The sequence below is a fragment of the Grammomys surdaster genome, unplaced genomic scaffold (genome assembly GCF_004785775.1).
Source record: "Grammomys surdaster isolate TR1022 unplaced genomic scaffold, NIH_TR_1.0 126278, whole genome shotgun sequence".
NCBI lineage: Eukaryota > Metazoa > Chordata > Mammalia > Rodentia > Muridae > Grammomys > Grammomys surdaster.
The window spans coordinates 5,560,459-5,575,457 of NW_021621078.1; the positions used below are offsets into that span (position 1 = coordinate 5,560,459).

General features: G+C 38.5%; 1 protein-coding gene across 1 annotated transcript in view; it reads right to left on the bottom strand.

Annotated features, from left to right (window-relative positions):
• Ssh2 (slingshot protein phosphatase 2) overlaps positions 1 to 10,942 on the bottom strand; it is a 111,183-nt gene extending 100,241 nt beyond the window's left edge. Inside the window, exon 1 of the mRNA XM_028759181.1 lies at positions 10,691 to 10,942. Coding sequence (XP_028615014.1) covers positions 10,691 to 10,818 — 128 coding nt within the window. The 5' untranslated portion in view covers positions 10,819 to 10,942. The remainder of the gene's footprint in view (positions 1 to 10,690) is intronic.
• Positions 10,943 to 14,999: the final 4,057 nt, after the last annotated feature.

Sequence of the window (14,999 nt, forward strand, 5' to 3'; positions counted from 1 at the left end):
GAGAGAGAGAGAGAGAGAGAGAGAGAGAGAGAGAGTGAGAGATATATCTTTTAATCCTTTCAAATACTTCAGGTGACTAAGCCTTCAACCCTGTGGGGCCATTCTCAATCAAATCACAACTCCATCTACAAGTTCCCAGACTAATGGTCCTTAAAAAGAAATGGATGATATAATAACAGGATTTTTTTTAAATGTTCACAAGAACTAGTTATATTAACACTTAAAGTATAATTAAAAAGGCATGGAATGGAAGAGGGTTTTGAAGTAGTAGTCTCTTTCTATTACAAGCAATACTTGTTTAAAATCAGTAAAGTCAGAAATAGTCTCATTTATTTGGCCCACATGGATATCAACTGACTTTTATTACATAAAATTCAAAATATAACAAATAAGATACACGAGAAGATGCTGAGCTCACAAGCCCCAACTGTCTTTTCCTGGGGAGACAAAGGATGCTTAAAGATGCATTAAGATAAATGCCTTTTTTTAAAATAAAAATTGCTACAAAAGACAGTCAATATAATTATAATCTAAAAGTAAAACATTCAGGTATAAAGTATACTATTATGGTTTGTGAGTATACATGTGAGCCTTGGATCAATAAATATTAAGTGTAGTTTCAAACATTCATATTTGCAAAATTTTAACCTCTCTTGTGAATCATCTCATTTGAACTCTATAGTCTTGTAAAATCAAGCAGCCACTGAATCTAACATATGCAACAAAATGAATCATTTAGCTCACGTAAAAAATAATTCTACATCTATGTACCAAGACCTAAACTGTGAGAAATGGCTAACACTGAGGTTTCTCCTTACTAGAGAATGATTCAAGACTCTGAATTTTGTTACTTTATCACATGCAATCAATATAAATCTCTTTGGTTACTGAAAGAAGGGTCACATCCCTCTAAAGACAGATTAACGTAAAAAACCAACTTGCTAAATTCATACAACTTTTGAAAAGGGGGTGGACCAAATTTGATGTCTAGTAGGTAACACTGATAATCTATTTATAAATCACTAGCTATATTTATTCCAAATCACAGGAAAGTCTAAAATGTCCTTAATGTTTTTAGCATGTTTCTTCAAGCTAAACATAATTGAGTGATGGGTGGCAACATCCTGCTTTATTTAACAAAAAACAGCTAACTAATTTTATCTGCAAACAGTTGGAATACTAATTATTTTTTAGAAATCCAGAAACTATAAGATTAATCACAAATTGTATGACAGTACCTGTATCATTCTCTGATAGCCCCAATGCAGCTTAGCATATAGCAAATGTATGACATTTTAGATATATATGTATCAGTATCTTCACATTTATTAGAGAGACCCAAGAGAAGTATACATGATAATTTATGAAAGTTAGAGTATCTTCGTTATTCTCAAGGCCCAATAGCTCTCGGACACAGAGACTGACATCTTTACTCATTTCAGCTTTGAGAAGTGGTTTCTTAGTATAAGTCTAGAAAAATTGCTCAATTTTAGGAGTGAGAAGAGATTTAAGAAGTAATAATTCAGAAAACTACCTACTCTTTATCAAACAGAAATCTTGAGTACAGCAACCCTCCATTCCAGTTCATCTTTGCTGTGCAAATCTACAGTTCAGTTAACTTGGGTAAGCATAATTCCAAGGCCAAAGTTCAGAGCTCACGTCTCCCCTACCTTCTAGACGAATTATCGCTCCACAGACTGCAAACAGAACCAAGTGTAGATATAGCCACATAAACTTACTATCAACAATAAAAACAGAAATGTACTTTTGAAAGCTCCCAACAGCTCTTTGGTAATTTGTTCTTATTTGTAAGTTGTAACACTCAAAAAGACTTACTGAATGTAAACTAATTTGATAACTTTAAGGCTATTTAAGAATCAGAAATAATCATAAAACAGTATTAATTTGTTAGCTTTAGCCACTCAATGCTACTCTATTACTACTAAAGGGAACATATATCTTATATTCATATATTTAGTAAGTATAAAAATATTCAACAAAGCCAAGGGGTGTGTGTGTGTATGTGTCTGTGTGTGTGTGTATTGGTGGTTTGAGGGGTGGGGAATATCACAGCCGCCTTTAGTCATAGCATTTGGAAGGCAGAGGAAGGTGGATCTCTGTGAGTTCAATACCAGCCTGGTCTACAGAGTGAGTTCCAGAACAGTCAAGGCTGCACAGAGAAACTCTGTCTTAAAAACACAACAACAACAACAAACCAACAAAAAAAGTATCCAACAAAATAAAACTAAATCATAAAAATCTTTGCAAATTAGTTGCAATGAAATATTCTCAACATGTTAAGTGATATATGCAGGAACCTGTAGCATAAAGTATAGATCATACTTGTTTATAAAACATAAGAAGCATTCCATTCCATTTACAAGAGGAAAGAAGAGAAGCATTGCAATAATTAACTAGCAGCCCCAGTCAAAACAATTTAAGAATTATTTTCAAAGAGACAGAACTCACTTATAGATAATATAGTCATTATCCTATAGAAATTGAGAAAATCAAACTAAAAAATAAAATCTATATTAGAAACAAAGAACAACAAGGACGTCTGATTAAAAAAAAAAGTAGACATGGGCCCTGTCAGACAGCTCAACAGGCTAAGGTACCTGATGACCTCATTCAATACCTAAGCCCCACATGTTAGAAGGACCTTCCCAATATGGTTCACCTATACAGACAGACAGACAGACAGACACACATACACACACACACACACACACACACACACACACGATGTAATTAAAATGGTAAAAAAGAAAACATGAAAAGCTTAGTTACATTTGTGACATATATGTTGTGACTAACCATAAAAGGTCTTGATAACCAGGCTTGGTGGCACACACCTTTAAACCCAACACTCAGAAGTTAGAATCAGGCAGATCTCTCTGAGTTCAAGATCATCCTGATCTACATAGTGAGTTTCAGGACAGCCATAGCTACATAGTGACATTTTGTTTAAAACAAAACAAAACGAAATTTCATGACATCCTGTACCCCTCTAAAAAAAACTTGGAAAATTAATTAACAATAAAAAACAATAAGGTAGGCCCTGCCAAAGCAGATATCAAAACATCAACTAAAATATCTTTAAGCAAATGCTGTGGTGTTAGTGAATGAATATAAAAACACGTCAAAAGACATGATTATAAAAGTAGACCTTATGGACGCGAGTGGAACAGAGATTAAAGGAAAGGCCATCCAGAAACTGCCTCACCTGGTGATCCATTCCATATGCAGTCACCAAACCCAGACACTATTGCTGATGCAAGAAGTGCTTGCTGTCAGGAGCTTGATACAGCTGTCTCTTGAGAGGGTCTGCCAGATTCCGACCAATACAGATGTGGATGCTAGCAGTCAACCACTGGACTGAGCACAGAGACCCCAATGGAGTTAGGGGAAGGACTGAAAGGGCCTTATCTGGCATCAATAAGAGGGGAGGCCCTTGGTCCTGTGAAGGTTTCATGCTCCAGAATAAAGGAATGCTAGGGTGGTGAGGCGGGAATGGGTGGCTGGGTGGGGGAGCACCCTCACAGAAGCAGGGTAAGGGGGGATGAGATAGGGGTTTGCAGAGGGGAAACCTGGAAAGGGGATAACATTTGAAATGTAAATAAATAAAAATATAAAAAAGAAAGTAGACCTTACAAACAGGCTTATGTATGGCTTAGCAGTTAAGAGTCCATACTGCCTTTAGGAAATTGGATCTTGGCTTGATTTCCAGCACCCATATTTGATGGTTCACAGCCATTTGTAACTCCAACTTAAGGGGATCTAAAACTTATGGTATCTGAGGGCATTTATGTACATGTGTCCACACACATACACATAATTAAAAATAAGAATAAATCTATAAAAAGTAGGCCTCAAGAATCTACAAATTTAATATTTATATCTATCAGTTTAAATCAGTAAAAACTGTATCATGGTACTAGAAGAATATTTATTAGTTTGGTGGTAGAATGCTTGACAGAGATGTGCAATTGGGATTTAATCCCCAGCACAGCATTAAAAAGTCTGGAGTAAGGTTTTTAAGGAGAATGAGATAATATACATAGCACTCAAAACTGTGTCATCAGGGTAACAGTACAGTAAAAAAAAATCTGCTATTTAATGTTACTATTAACATAGTATTAATGTTAATATTAATGTAGCCACACTGAATAGGCTGGGGACTGCTGAGCTGTCTCAGTGGACAGAAGCAGTGTTGTACAAAGCCTGACAACTTGACTTCAATCTTTGGAGTCCATGTGAAAGACAGATGTGGTGGTACACATCTGTAATTCCAACACCTCCTAAAGCAAGATGGGAGATGAGAGGATTCCTGAAAGCTCAAAGGCTAGCCAGCCTGGTGTATGTAGCCAGACAGAAACAAGTCAGACCCTGACTCAACAAGGTGGAAGAGAACCATTCCCAAAGCTTATGATCTGACCTCCATATCTGTGCTGTGGCACATGTACACATATGCATACATACACACAAATACACTTATGAGCAGACACATGCACATATGATCACAAGCATACACACACTCATGTACACATACATGCACATCCATCAAAGCTTTTAAGCACATGCAGCTTCATAAGAGTGTGGATCAGCAATAGCAAATGCTGTTCTAGGTCTCCTTTCTACCAGAAACACACCATGTATTTCTATCTAAATTATGTGGCCATTTTTTCTAATTACTTATTACATCAAATTTAGATGATGCTTTTCCTAATCTGCCTCTGAAAAATATAAAGTAGTGGCAGCCAAAGTGTAGCATACACTAACATCATGAACATCATTTAGGAACTTGTTAGAAGTGCAACTCTCTAGCCTACAAGTTCAGAAACCAGCAATCTGTGTTTTAACAAGTGCTCAAGGTAAAACTTAAGCCTGGAAAAGGGCACATGAAATCACCTGGACAACCAAAAAGAGGAACTGAAAAGTTAAAACAAAACAAAAACTCAACATCACCTAATTACAAGAGAAAGAGGCAGCTAGAACCTGCGTTCTAGGTAGCTTGAGCTACACAGCAAAACCCTGTCTCAAAAACAAAAAAACATGGGGCTGGAGAGATGGCTCAGTGGTTAAAGAGCACTGGCTGCTCTTCCAGAGGTCCTGAGTTCAATCCCTAGAAACCACATAGTGGCTCAAAACTATCTGTAATGGGATCTGATGCCTTTTTCTGGTGTGTCTGAAGAGAGTGGTAGTGTACTCACATACATTAAATAAATAAATAAATAAATAAATAAATAAATATTAAAAAAAAAACACACCTGAAAACAGCCACCTCCCCTGGGGTGGGGGGAAACAAACAAGGTCATGAAAGGCTATATTATATGTTGGATAATTTCAATATGCTTCTCTATTGTTGAGCCTTAACTTTTGGAGAGCATCGATGTAAAGTCAGGAAATCAAATCCATATGCCCAATCAAGAAAATAAATATACATATTTTAGTTCAAGGATAAAAAAGCCTCATCAGCAGACCAAGAAATGACTTAAATGCCTAAGTTCCCAGATTTTTGAGTAGAGGTTTTCATAATGGGATCCTTTTGAAAAGTAACCTTGGGCTGGAGAGATGGCTCAATGGTTAAGCTCTCTTACTGCTCTCACAAAGGACCAGAGTTCAATTCTCAGCACCCACATTACTGGCTACCAGACACTTTAATTCCAGCTCCAAGGGATCCAACCTCCTTTCTGACCTCTAAGGGCACCTACATGCACGTGTACAAACACACACATGCATGCATACAAACACACACATGCACGCGTACAAACACACACACTCACTAAATACTAAAAAAAGCCAGATGTGACAGAGCACATCTCTAGTCCCAGCACTCACCTGCTGGAGGCAGATGGATCGCTTTCATATTTTTCAGAGGTTTAAGTCTTTGTTTTATTAGAAAGCAGGCTTTTACAGGGGACAAATGCATATGTGGGCTTTAACGGGGGAGGGGGATGACAGAAAATTTCACAATCATTTTGATCAGACTGACTCAAGATTCTTTTTATTTAAGACTTATTTTTCTTTATGTGTGTGTGGTGTATATAGGTGAGCATGGAAGCTAAAAGAGGGTGTCAGATCCCCTAGAGCTGGCGTTATACTTGGTTGTGAGCTGCCTAACATGGGTGCTAGGAACTAAATTCAGGACTCTGCAAAAGCAGCAGGTGTTCTTAACCATTGAGCTATCTCTCTAGGCTCAAAATTCTTTAAAAATATTACATATGTGTTTGTGTGCATGTACATGTATGTATATACATGTGGATCCATAGGGCAACCATGGGTGTCATTTTCAGGGACACTCTCCATTTCTTTTTAGACAGTGTCTCTCACTGACTGGCCTGTATAACCTGAGTTCTAGGGATCTTCCTAGGATCTTTCCAGCACACTGCCAGGCCTACCTAGCCTTTTTATGTGGATTCTGAGGATGCAACTCAGATACTCATGCGTATAAGGCAAATACTTTACTGACTGGGTTATCTCCTCAGCCCTGTCCCAGGACTCTTGAAGTTTAATCAGATGATTCTCTTGGATTACTCATACCTCCTGATCCCCAGTAGAATTAATTAATATTTAAGATAGTAACTTTTTTTCTTGAGATAGAATCTTATGTAGCCAGGCTGGTCTGTAACTCATTATGTAGTAGAGGATGACTTCAAACTCCTGATCTTCCTGTTCTTACCTCCTAAGTGCTAAGGAAGCAGATATGTACTACTAGCCCCAGCTTAACTTGATTACTTAACATTCTTCTGTTAATAGGTCAAAAATAACACATTTAGTGAGTTTTATGCAGTGGTAAGTGTAGACTTTAATGCAACAATAATGGCATTAATTGCCAGTAAAACTGATACACAAACTATTCTGTGATATATATTTCAAACATAAACATCACAATTGAAACTCACTGAGTCTACAAAATCATCGAAAGCCACACTGTAAAGGCCATGAGTTTTCTCTGATAGGAAGGCTTTGTTATCTCACTGTGGCCTATTTATTCTTTGACTCAAGTCTCCTAAGATTTGTTACTTGGTTTCTAATCATCATCTGAGCCAGTGAGTGAATAAAACGAGAACAGAAATCCTCTAAAGGGCAAGTCATAGCCTGACTACTAACCATTTGCCGAAGTGTTCATGAATCCCTTCCTTTAAACTCAAATTATGTTTGTATCAGTCTTTACTTGGGACTTTTAAATCTGACCTCCACTCCTTATGAGGCAGGAGTCTTACTACATTGCTGAAGCTGGCCTTGAATTCAAGACTCTCCTGTAGAGTAGCTACAGTATCTGCAGGCACAGCTACCACCCTGGGCTCCCAGCTGTCAGTCTGAATGTCTTGTCACTCCAGTTAGTCTTTGCTATTTATACATCTGCTACGGCATGAAATGCTCCTGTCAGCTAAGGTGTACATAATCGAGTCTTAGAAATAACACTTCCCTTCTAAGATCACTGACTGGGAATCTGATTTCAAAATCTATGTTTATCGACTCCATATTTTTACATTTTCTTTCAGGGAGTTTATTAATTTTCTGAAGACAAGTCATATTCTCCAAATTGAAAATGTCTGCATTAAGTAGCAACAATAGATATATTAAGCCCATGGATGTTTTTAATGTTGATGAACTAAGCAGCACTGTAAATGTTTAATAAATATATCTAAAGCAATACTAGTTAAGTGTAGTTTAGATGTCAAAACAACGGCAAGCCTCTCAAGAACAAAGTGAGCTGTGTATGCTGTAACTCAGTGGTAGAGTGCTTCCCTAGCATGTGTTTAATCTCCAGCATTGCAAGACAGCATCAGAGAGATGAGAAATGAGAGACAAGGGACAGGGAGAAAGGGAGAAAGGGAGAAAGGGAGAAAGGGAGAAAGGGAGAAAGGGAGAAAGGGAGAAAGGGAGAAAGGGAGAAAGGGAGAAAGGGAGAAAGGGAGAAAGGGAGAAAGGGAGAAAGAGAGAAAGATCCTAAAATTTAGGGCAAGGCATGGTGACACACCCCTTTAATCCCAGCACTCAGGAGGGAGAAGCAGGAGAATCTCTGAGTTCAAAGACATCCTGGTGTAATAACAGTTCTAGGACAAACAAAGCTGTCTCAAAATAAACAAATCCTAAAGTTTGCCTCTCTAGTGGCACCTACTACCCTGGAGCCTAAGGCAGGAAGACTGTGAGTTTGAGCTCAGGTTGGAATATGTACCTAGATACTCTCTCTTTAAAGAAACAAAATGGAAAGAGAGTATTCCAAAAATTGCTTAAAAGCTTATCATACTACCTTAGCATCACTCAGCAAAGATCTTTACTATGGGCCTCAAAAGTGACCCTGAAGTTACTAACATAAAATACCATTTTTATAGTGATTAAAAAAAGTGGCCAGGCAGTGGTGGCACACACCTTTCATCCCAGCACTTGGGAGGCAGAGGCAGGAGAATTTTTGAGTTCGAGGCCAGCCTGGTCTACAGAGTGAGTTCCAGGACAGCCAGAGCTATACAGAGAAACCCTGTCTCGAAAAAAAACAACAAACAAATAAACAAACAAAACAAAAAAAAAACTGGATGTGGATTTTAAGGATTTTCTGTCACTTATTAGTGTATGGCTTTGAGCTTCAGTCTCATTACTGTAAACACACAAAGTAGTTCACAGGACTCCCATGATAACTAAAGGAGATAACACACATTAAACTCAGCATGGTGACAAGAGGTCCATAGATAGCAGCTGTTAGCTATTAATAAATTCAGTTAACTCATTTTTGTTGCAAGGATTTACAGTTTTGCAAAGTGTTAGCTAACTATATGATCTCTTCTGAGCTACTAAGGCTCTACTAATACAATATAATTTCCCACTGTGACAGGGACAGGGAGAAAGGGAGAGAGGTCTGTTGTACTGAATTTCCATTTTACAGTAGAAGAAAAGAAAGTCAAATGATTTGCCCAAGGACATTAATTAGTAGGCAAACATATCTAGCCCTTTTGATCCCACTAGTATTAAAAATAGTCCTCTTTCAAGTTTAACAACATTTAAGTTCTGGTGCTGGGGCTGTACAAATAGGGTCACAGAGTATTTGTTCTTTGTGGCTTACTTCATTTAGCACAATGTCTTCAAAGTACATCATGTTCTAGCATATGTCAAAATTTCCTTTTAAAAAAGGCAGTATTTTTAAGATTTATTTTTAATATTTTTATTTATTACTTTAAATTCTCTGTCTTTGTGCGGGTATGTGCAGATGCTAGAGGCCTTGGATCTCCTGAAGCTGGAGTTACAGGTGGCAGCAAGCAACCTAAAGTGAATGTGCGGATCCTGTCTTTCCCCAAAGCCATACTACTCACTGTTGACGGTTGAATCATCGCTCCAACTCCAGGATATTCTTTTAAAAAGTGGAATAACATTGCAGTGTATGTATGTAGGGCATTTTGCTCATCCATTTACTGTCCATGAATGGATCTTACACTGTCCCCTTTAAGTACTGATAAAACTATTCAGAGCTTGGTTATTAAATTTCAGATTATTCACTCCTTTCCTCATCTTTCAGCCCATCCCCTCTCACCTCTTTAGAGTTAGGTAAATTAGTGTGCAGACTTTAGTGTACTGGGCAGTAAAGTCATTTTCCCACTTTTGATATCTTTCTTAGGCACTCCACCATGAATCAACATAAAGGAAAAATAAGAACCTCAAATCAGTTTAATTCAATTGGGAGGATAGGAGTTTATCAATAGCTAAATTAGTAAATTAGGTATGAATGTCTCTACAAATCACTGTAAATTATATCCTCTGTGCTTTTAATAAGAGATAATGAAAAGTTTTTGCTGGACAGTAAATGGAGAGGGACAGTAGCAACTCTGGGGCTGACCCATGGAAATCTCAGCAGGTGATTCCTCTAAAGACAATTTAGAAGGAACTCAAACACACTAATTAAAACTTCTACTATCTTAAGTAACTTTAAAGCTCTCCTCTGGATTAAAGATGGAGTTTGAATTGGTGGAGTTCCTCTACTTTCGACTTTATAACTGTGAGGTGAGATTAACCACAAGCTTCAGCTCACAGCTCTCAAAAGCAGGCAAACCACAACGGAAAGGAGTAACAGCCTGACTTCAAAAACAATGACAATGTAAAGATGCGTGTGAATCCTGAACTTGAGTGATTCAAAGAGTACAGGAAGGCTTGCGTTGTATGTACTAGTCAGGAGGTCATAAAAGAAAACTACTGAAATCTAATTTTCTGAAATAACTTCGGACTACAGCAGCATGAATTTCTTTGTATGAACTACAAAAGAAACTTATAGTCAAATGCAAACTTAAATAAGACCCACTACCACAGTACGTTGGCTGCCAGTAGGATCCACAGGACCTTGAAGCCTTTCTGACTCTATTCTGATTCCATCAACCATTCTCCCCAATCTCTCTCGTGTGCTACAAAGTTCAGCTGTCATTCGGTCACCATAGACGTCTAAGATGTTAATCCATTTTTAGACTCTCTCAAGGTTCACCGATATTCTTCCAACAGATTCATGTATTCACCAGGCTCCGGGACACTCATTTCCTCCATTAATCGCCCAACACCTCCAACCCCACCATCCAAACCAGATGCATCTAGACCTCGCAGCAAGCACGCTGCGCTTTCGACCTCGCTCTCTAGTTCGCGCCCCAGAATGTCCGGAAAAGCCGCTTGGAAAAGCAAACTTTCTGAGCACTTGCAGAGGCAGACTCACAGCTGGTTGATGGCGTTCTGAGAGATGACCGCATTGGCAGAGAAGTAGGGGATCATGTCGGGGCCACCGAGGCTGCAGGTGCTGGCAGGGGGCGCTTTCCTTTCGTCGGTCAAAGTGCTCAGGGTCATGAAGCCGACTCACGATGAACAGCTCGGCATCCTGGACCGGCGTTGGAATAACCCGGGCCAGAGACGGTGGTTCCCGGTAGGAGCTCCGAGGCAGCCACCGAAGCCCCGGGGCTCCGCTCTGTACTCTGGGCAGCCCCGCGCTGCCAACAGCCCTCCCCCATCCGCGTCCGGGGCGGGGCGCCTGGGCGGGGCGGTCTAGAGCGTCCGGAGGGTGGGCCTCGCCGACGCTCCGCCCGGGGCTCCTAGCGCCCACGCGGATCCCGCAAGGCATACGGGCCTGCTGGGTAAGGGGGTGAGACGGCAGCCTGGGTGAAGGGAGAGTAATTGGCAGAGGAAATTTCTCTACTCTGAATGCTCAACTGAAAAGAACCGTCTCTGAAGCAGCTCTATGCACGGTAGCCTCTTAACCAGCTTTATACGCTGTACCGCAAACTAAGTTTATGAATGGTCTTCAAAGTTTTTGAAGGCCTCACAAGTGTAAGTTAAATATTTATCACTACTTTTCTTGGATCCTCAAAGTGGAACTAGAGAGATTATAGTGTGTGAGAGAGCTACCTTTACACTGTGGACAAAATCTGCTAACCCTTGTAAATAAATATAGAGGGTTCAACAGCCTTAGTTGTATGTACAATTTGTGAAGATTAAAATATCCCAATGCCCAACCTACACATTGGACCAATTAAATTTTAATGTCTTTGGAACGAGATCGGTAGTTTGAGGATCATCTGTGTTTCCATCTAAGGCGTCTCCCAACAAAGAGCATTCTCTGATGCCTTACAAACTTTAAGCCCTTCTCATGCACCTTCCAGTGGGCAGAGCAGTGCCTTTCACCTGATCAGGAACTGGCTCTGTAAAAGGAGCCTCTTTCTGTTTCAGGTCTTGGTTTACAAAAGGGGCCAGCATACAGAAGCACCCTGCAAGCATCCTCTAGCTCTCCTCTTGCTCTTCCAGTCTTACACCAGAGCAAATACTTTAGGAATTAGTATTTTTTAGCATTTCTGAGTAACTGACTAAATTGTACACACACACACACACACACACACACACACACTCCACAGGAATCCAAAAGCCAGAAATTAGTAAACTTTAAAAACAATTTTTCTAACCAACCTGAAAAGACTTTCAATGTATTAGAATCAAGAAAAACTCAAATCTTTGTTTTATATGAAAGTACAGGGAAGTTTGACAATTTTCAATACGCTAACAATGAAAATAATCTGAACATAAAATTCTATGCCTAAAACTAGAATTACTTTTTTATTAGTTGTCCATAAAACTTCAAGCTATTACCAAGGTAATGAGGGGCTCAGAATACTGTGACGCATACAGAAGGTAGTTTCTGTAGTTTCCTAGAGATCTGGCAATAGAAAAGACCCATGTGGCAAGTGAAGAGTTAAGGGAAAGTCTGGATGTTAGAGTTTCATCATCTTCATCCATCTCTAGGAAGGAAACATTTTAAAGATTTGTTCAAGCTGTGTCAGCAGGCACCCAAATGGCAGTGTAAGAAAAAAAAATCTGCTGATATACCCCAAAATAAATTGCTCAAAATATCTAGCAAACTTGCCAGTTTGAAACTTCTTTCAGGCTGCAATTTATTACAGTCTCCTACTGTGACCAAAAAAAAAAAAAAAAAAAAAAAAGGCACTTTAGCATTAAGGTGAGCCCAGTTCCTTTCATGACACAGCAAGAGATGGGAATTTTTATTGAAGTCACTATTAAATGATGTCATTTAGAAAAGATGATGGCATAGCAGTCATCTTTATCTGGAAAACAATTCAGCAGAAAATGTGTATTACTGTATTACTTGATTCTATCATACTCACTACATTTAAAAATGCTAGGGATAAAGATTTCATAGATACAGATTTTGTAAATATGTATCTTTATGCCACACAAAAAGGTTCTTACAGTGATGCCCCAGAAGTGCACAATCTTTTGGTTTTCCTTTGAAAGACCTTTGTCAGCCATTCAAGTAAGAAGACTGTTAATACTTCTAATCTAGTCCTTTTAAATTCTCCCTTTAATAAATCCCTTAATGTCATCTGTAAAATTATATAATAAGATCTTAAAAAAATTTTTTTCAGCCAGATGGTGGTGGTTCAGGCCTTTAATCCCAGCACTTGGGAGGCAGAAGCAGGTGGATCTCTGAGTTCTAGGCCAGCTTGGTCTACAAATCAAGTTCCAGGACAGCCAAATCCCCAAATTTGTTTTGAGAGATGCAAATCTTAGACAGACTATTTTCATATCAACTAAAAATTCTGAGGAGTGAGGTGTGGTGGTGCATGCCTACTGTACTAACACCTGAAAGGCTGAAGCTGTAGGATCACAAATTCAAGGCTAGCCTCCACTACATAGGCAGACTCTTATTAAAAAATTAGCAACCAGGGCCAATGAGATGGCTCAGTAAGTAAAAGTGCAAGCTTGCTGCTAAGCACAACAACCTGAATTCAGCCTCTGGGACTCACATAGTGGAAGAAGGGAAATGTCTTCCATAGGTTATCCTCTAACCTCAATACTTGCATTGTGGTGTTGTGGTATGCCCACACTTGTCTACCCCAACCCCATGAAGCTGATAAATAAGTATAAATTTAAAAGAAGCAAGCAAGCAAGCAAACAAACAAATAGATAAAAAACTGAAACATGAAATATATTTAGTCCACTTAAAATAGACACCTAGTTCAAATCGACAGTGACTAGCAGTTGAAGACTTTGGTTTTATAATTAAAAAACTGAGTTGAGTATCAGCTTAATTTATGAAGTTATTTTGAGGATTAATTAAAAACAGTATCTATATTTAAAAAATACTTAGCATAAAGATCTACTCTTTGGCTTTAATGTTTGCCATATTAAGGTAAGGCTCAACATTGACCTTACTTTTCCACTGAGAAAATATTGGAGATGGATTTCTTTGTTTTTTTCCATAAACATTAAAAAGTGGTAATGACTCTGATATAAGAAGTTCTAGGGTGGAGCATAGTGTCATAAATGTTTAATCCTAACACTCAGAAGGCTGAGACAGGAGAATCTCTGTGAGTTTAAAGCCAGCCTGGTCTAGTTCTAGGCTAGCCATAGATACACAGTGAGACCCTGTCTTAAAAAAGAAACTTCTAGGGCAAGTGAAATGGCTTAGTAGCTAAGGACAGCTGCTGCCAAGACAAACGATCTGAGTTCAGTCCCACATGGTACAAGAAAAGAGCTGATTCTTGTAAGTTGTCTCTGATCTCTGTGCATACACACATACAGGAAAAAAATTAATGTTTATTCTTTTCAAGATACGTGGACAAAAGCACTGTTTGGACAGGATGACGAGTTTTTATTATCATAACTGGTCAGTTAGTTTCCAGTAATAGAAAGCAACTTGTATTTGTTTCATTACCTAGAAGTTGATAAAACGAATGAAAACTGAAAATACATAAAAACATCTCAGTAGTGCGGGGCAGTGGTGGCGCATGCCTTTAATCCCAGCACTTGGGAGGCAGAGGCAGGCGGATTTCTGAGTTCGAGGCCAGCCTGGTCTACAGAGTGAGTTCCAGGACAGCCAGGGCTACACTGAGAAAACCTGTCTCAAACAAACAAACAAACAAACAAACAAGCTCAGTATATCACCAATTCATTTAGGAAGTTTTACTGTTACTGTTTATAAGTTAGTCACATTAACTTATTATCACAGCCTATAATCATCTGATATCTACAATGTTTATTTGATTTTTCTATTTTTTAAGCTTTCAAATAATAGCATTAACTTATGCAACTGTATTATTTAAGCACTTGATCATAAGAAAAATGATTATACTAAGGTGAGGACTTCCTTGTGTTTTGATGTTTTCTCTAAGGGTTTGATCTAGAGAAATAAATAGTAAATTAATCCCTTGAGTGTCAAAAGGAAGAAAACCAATACTTTAAAAGTTACAAAACAAAAAACTTGTTACCTGGAGTAACACAACCTGCTGTCTCTTGTTAATCTGCAAAACGCCAGAACAAAACTCTCAAGATAATACCCCCAATTTCAGATTTATTGTCCAGACAGGACTAAGAGCTATCTTACTACACTAAGTCAAAGGCATTCTTCAGATAATACAGTACACCAAGATGTTAACAATAGCTCTGTAAAGCAATCATGTTTTGTGAGTATTTTGCTTTAAATATCTGACAATAGTTTTAAACACTTGAGTTGAACAATG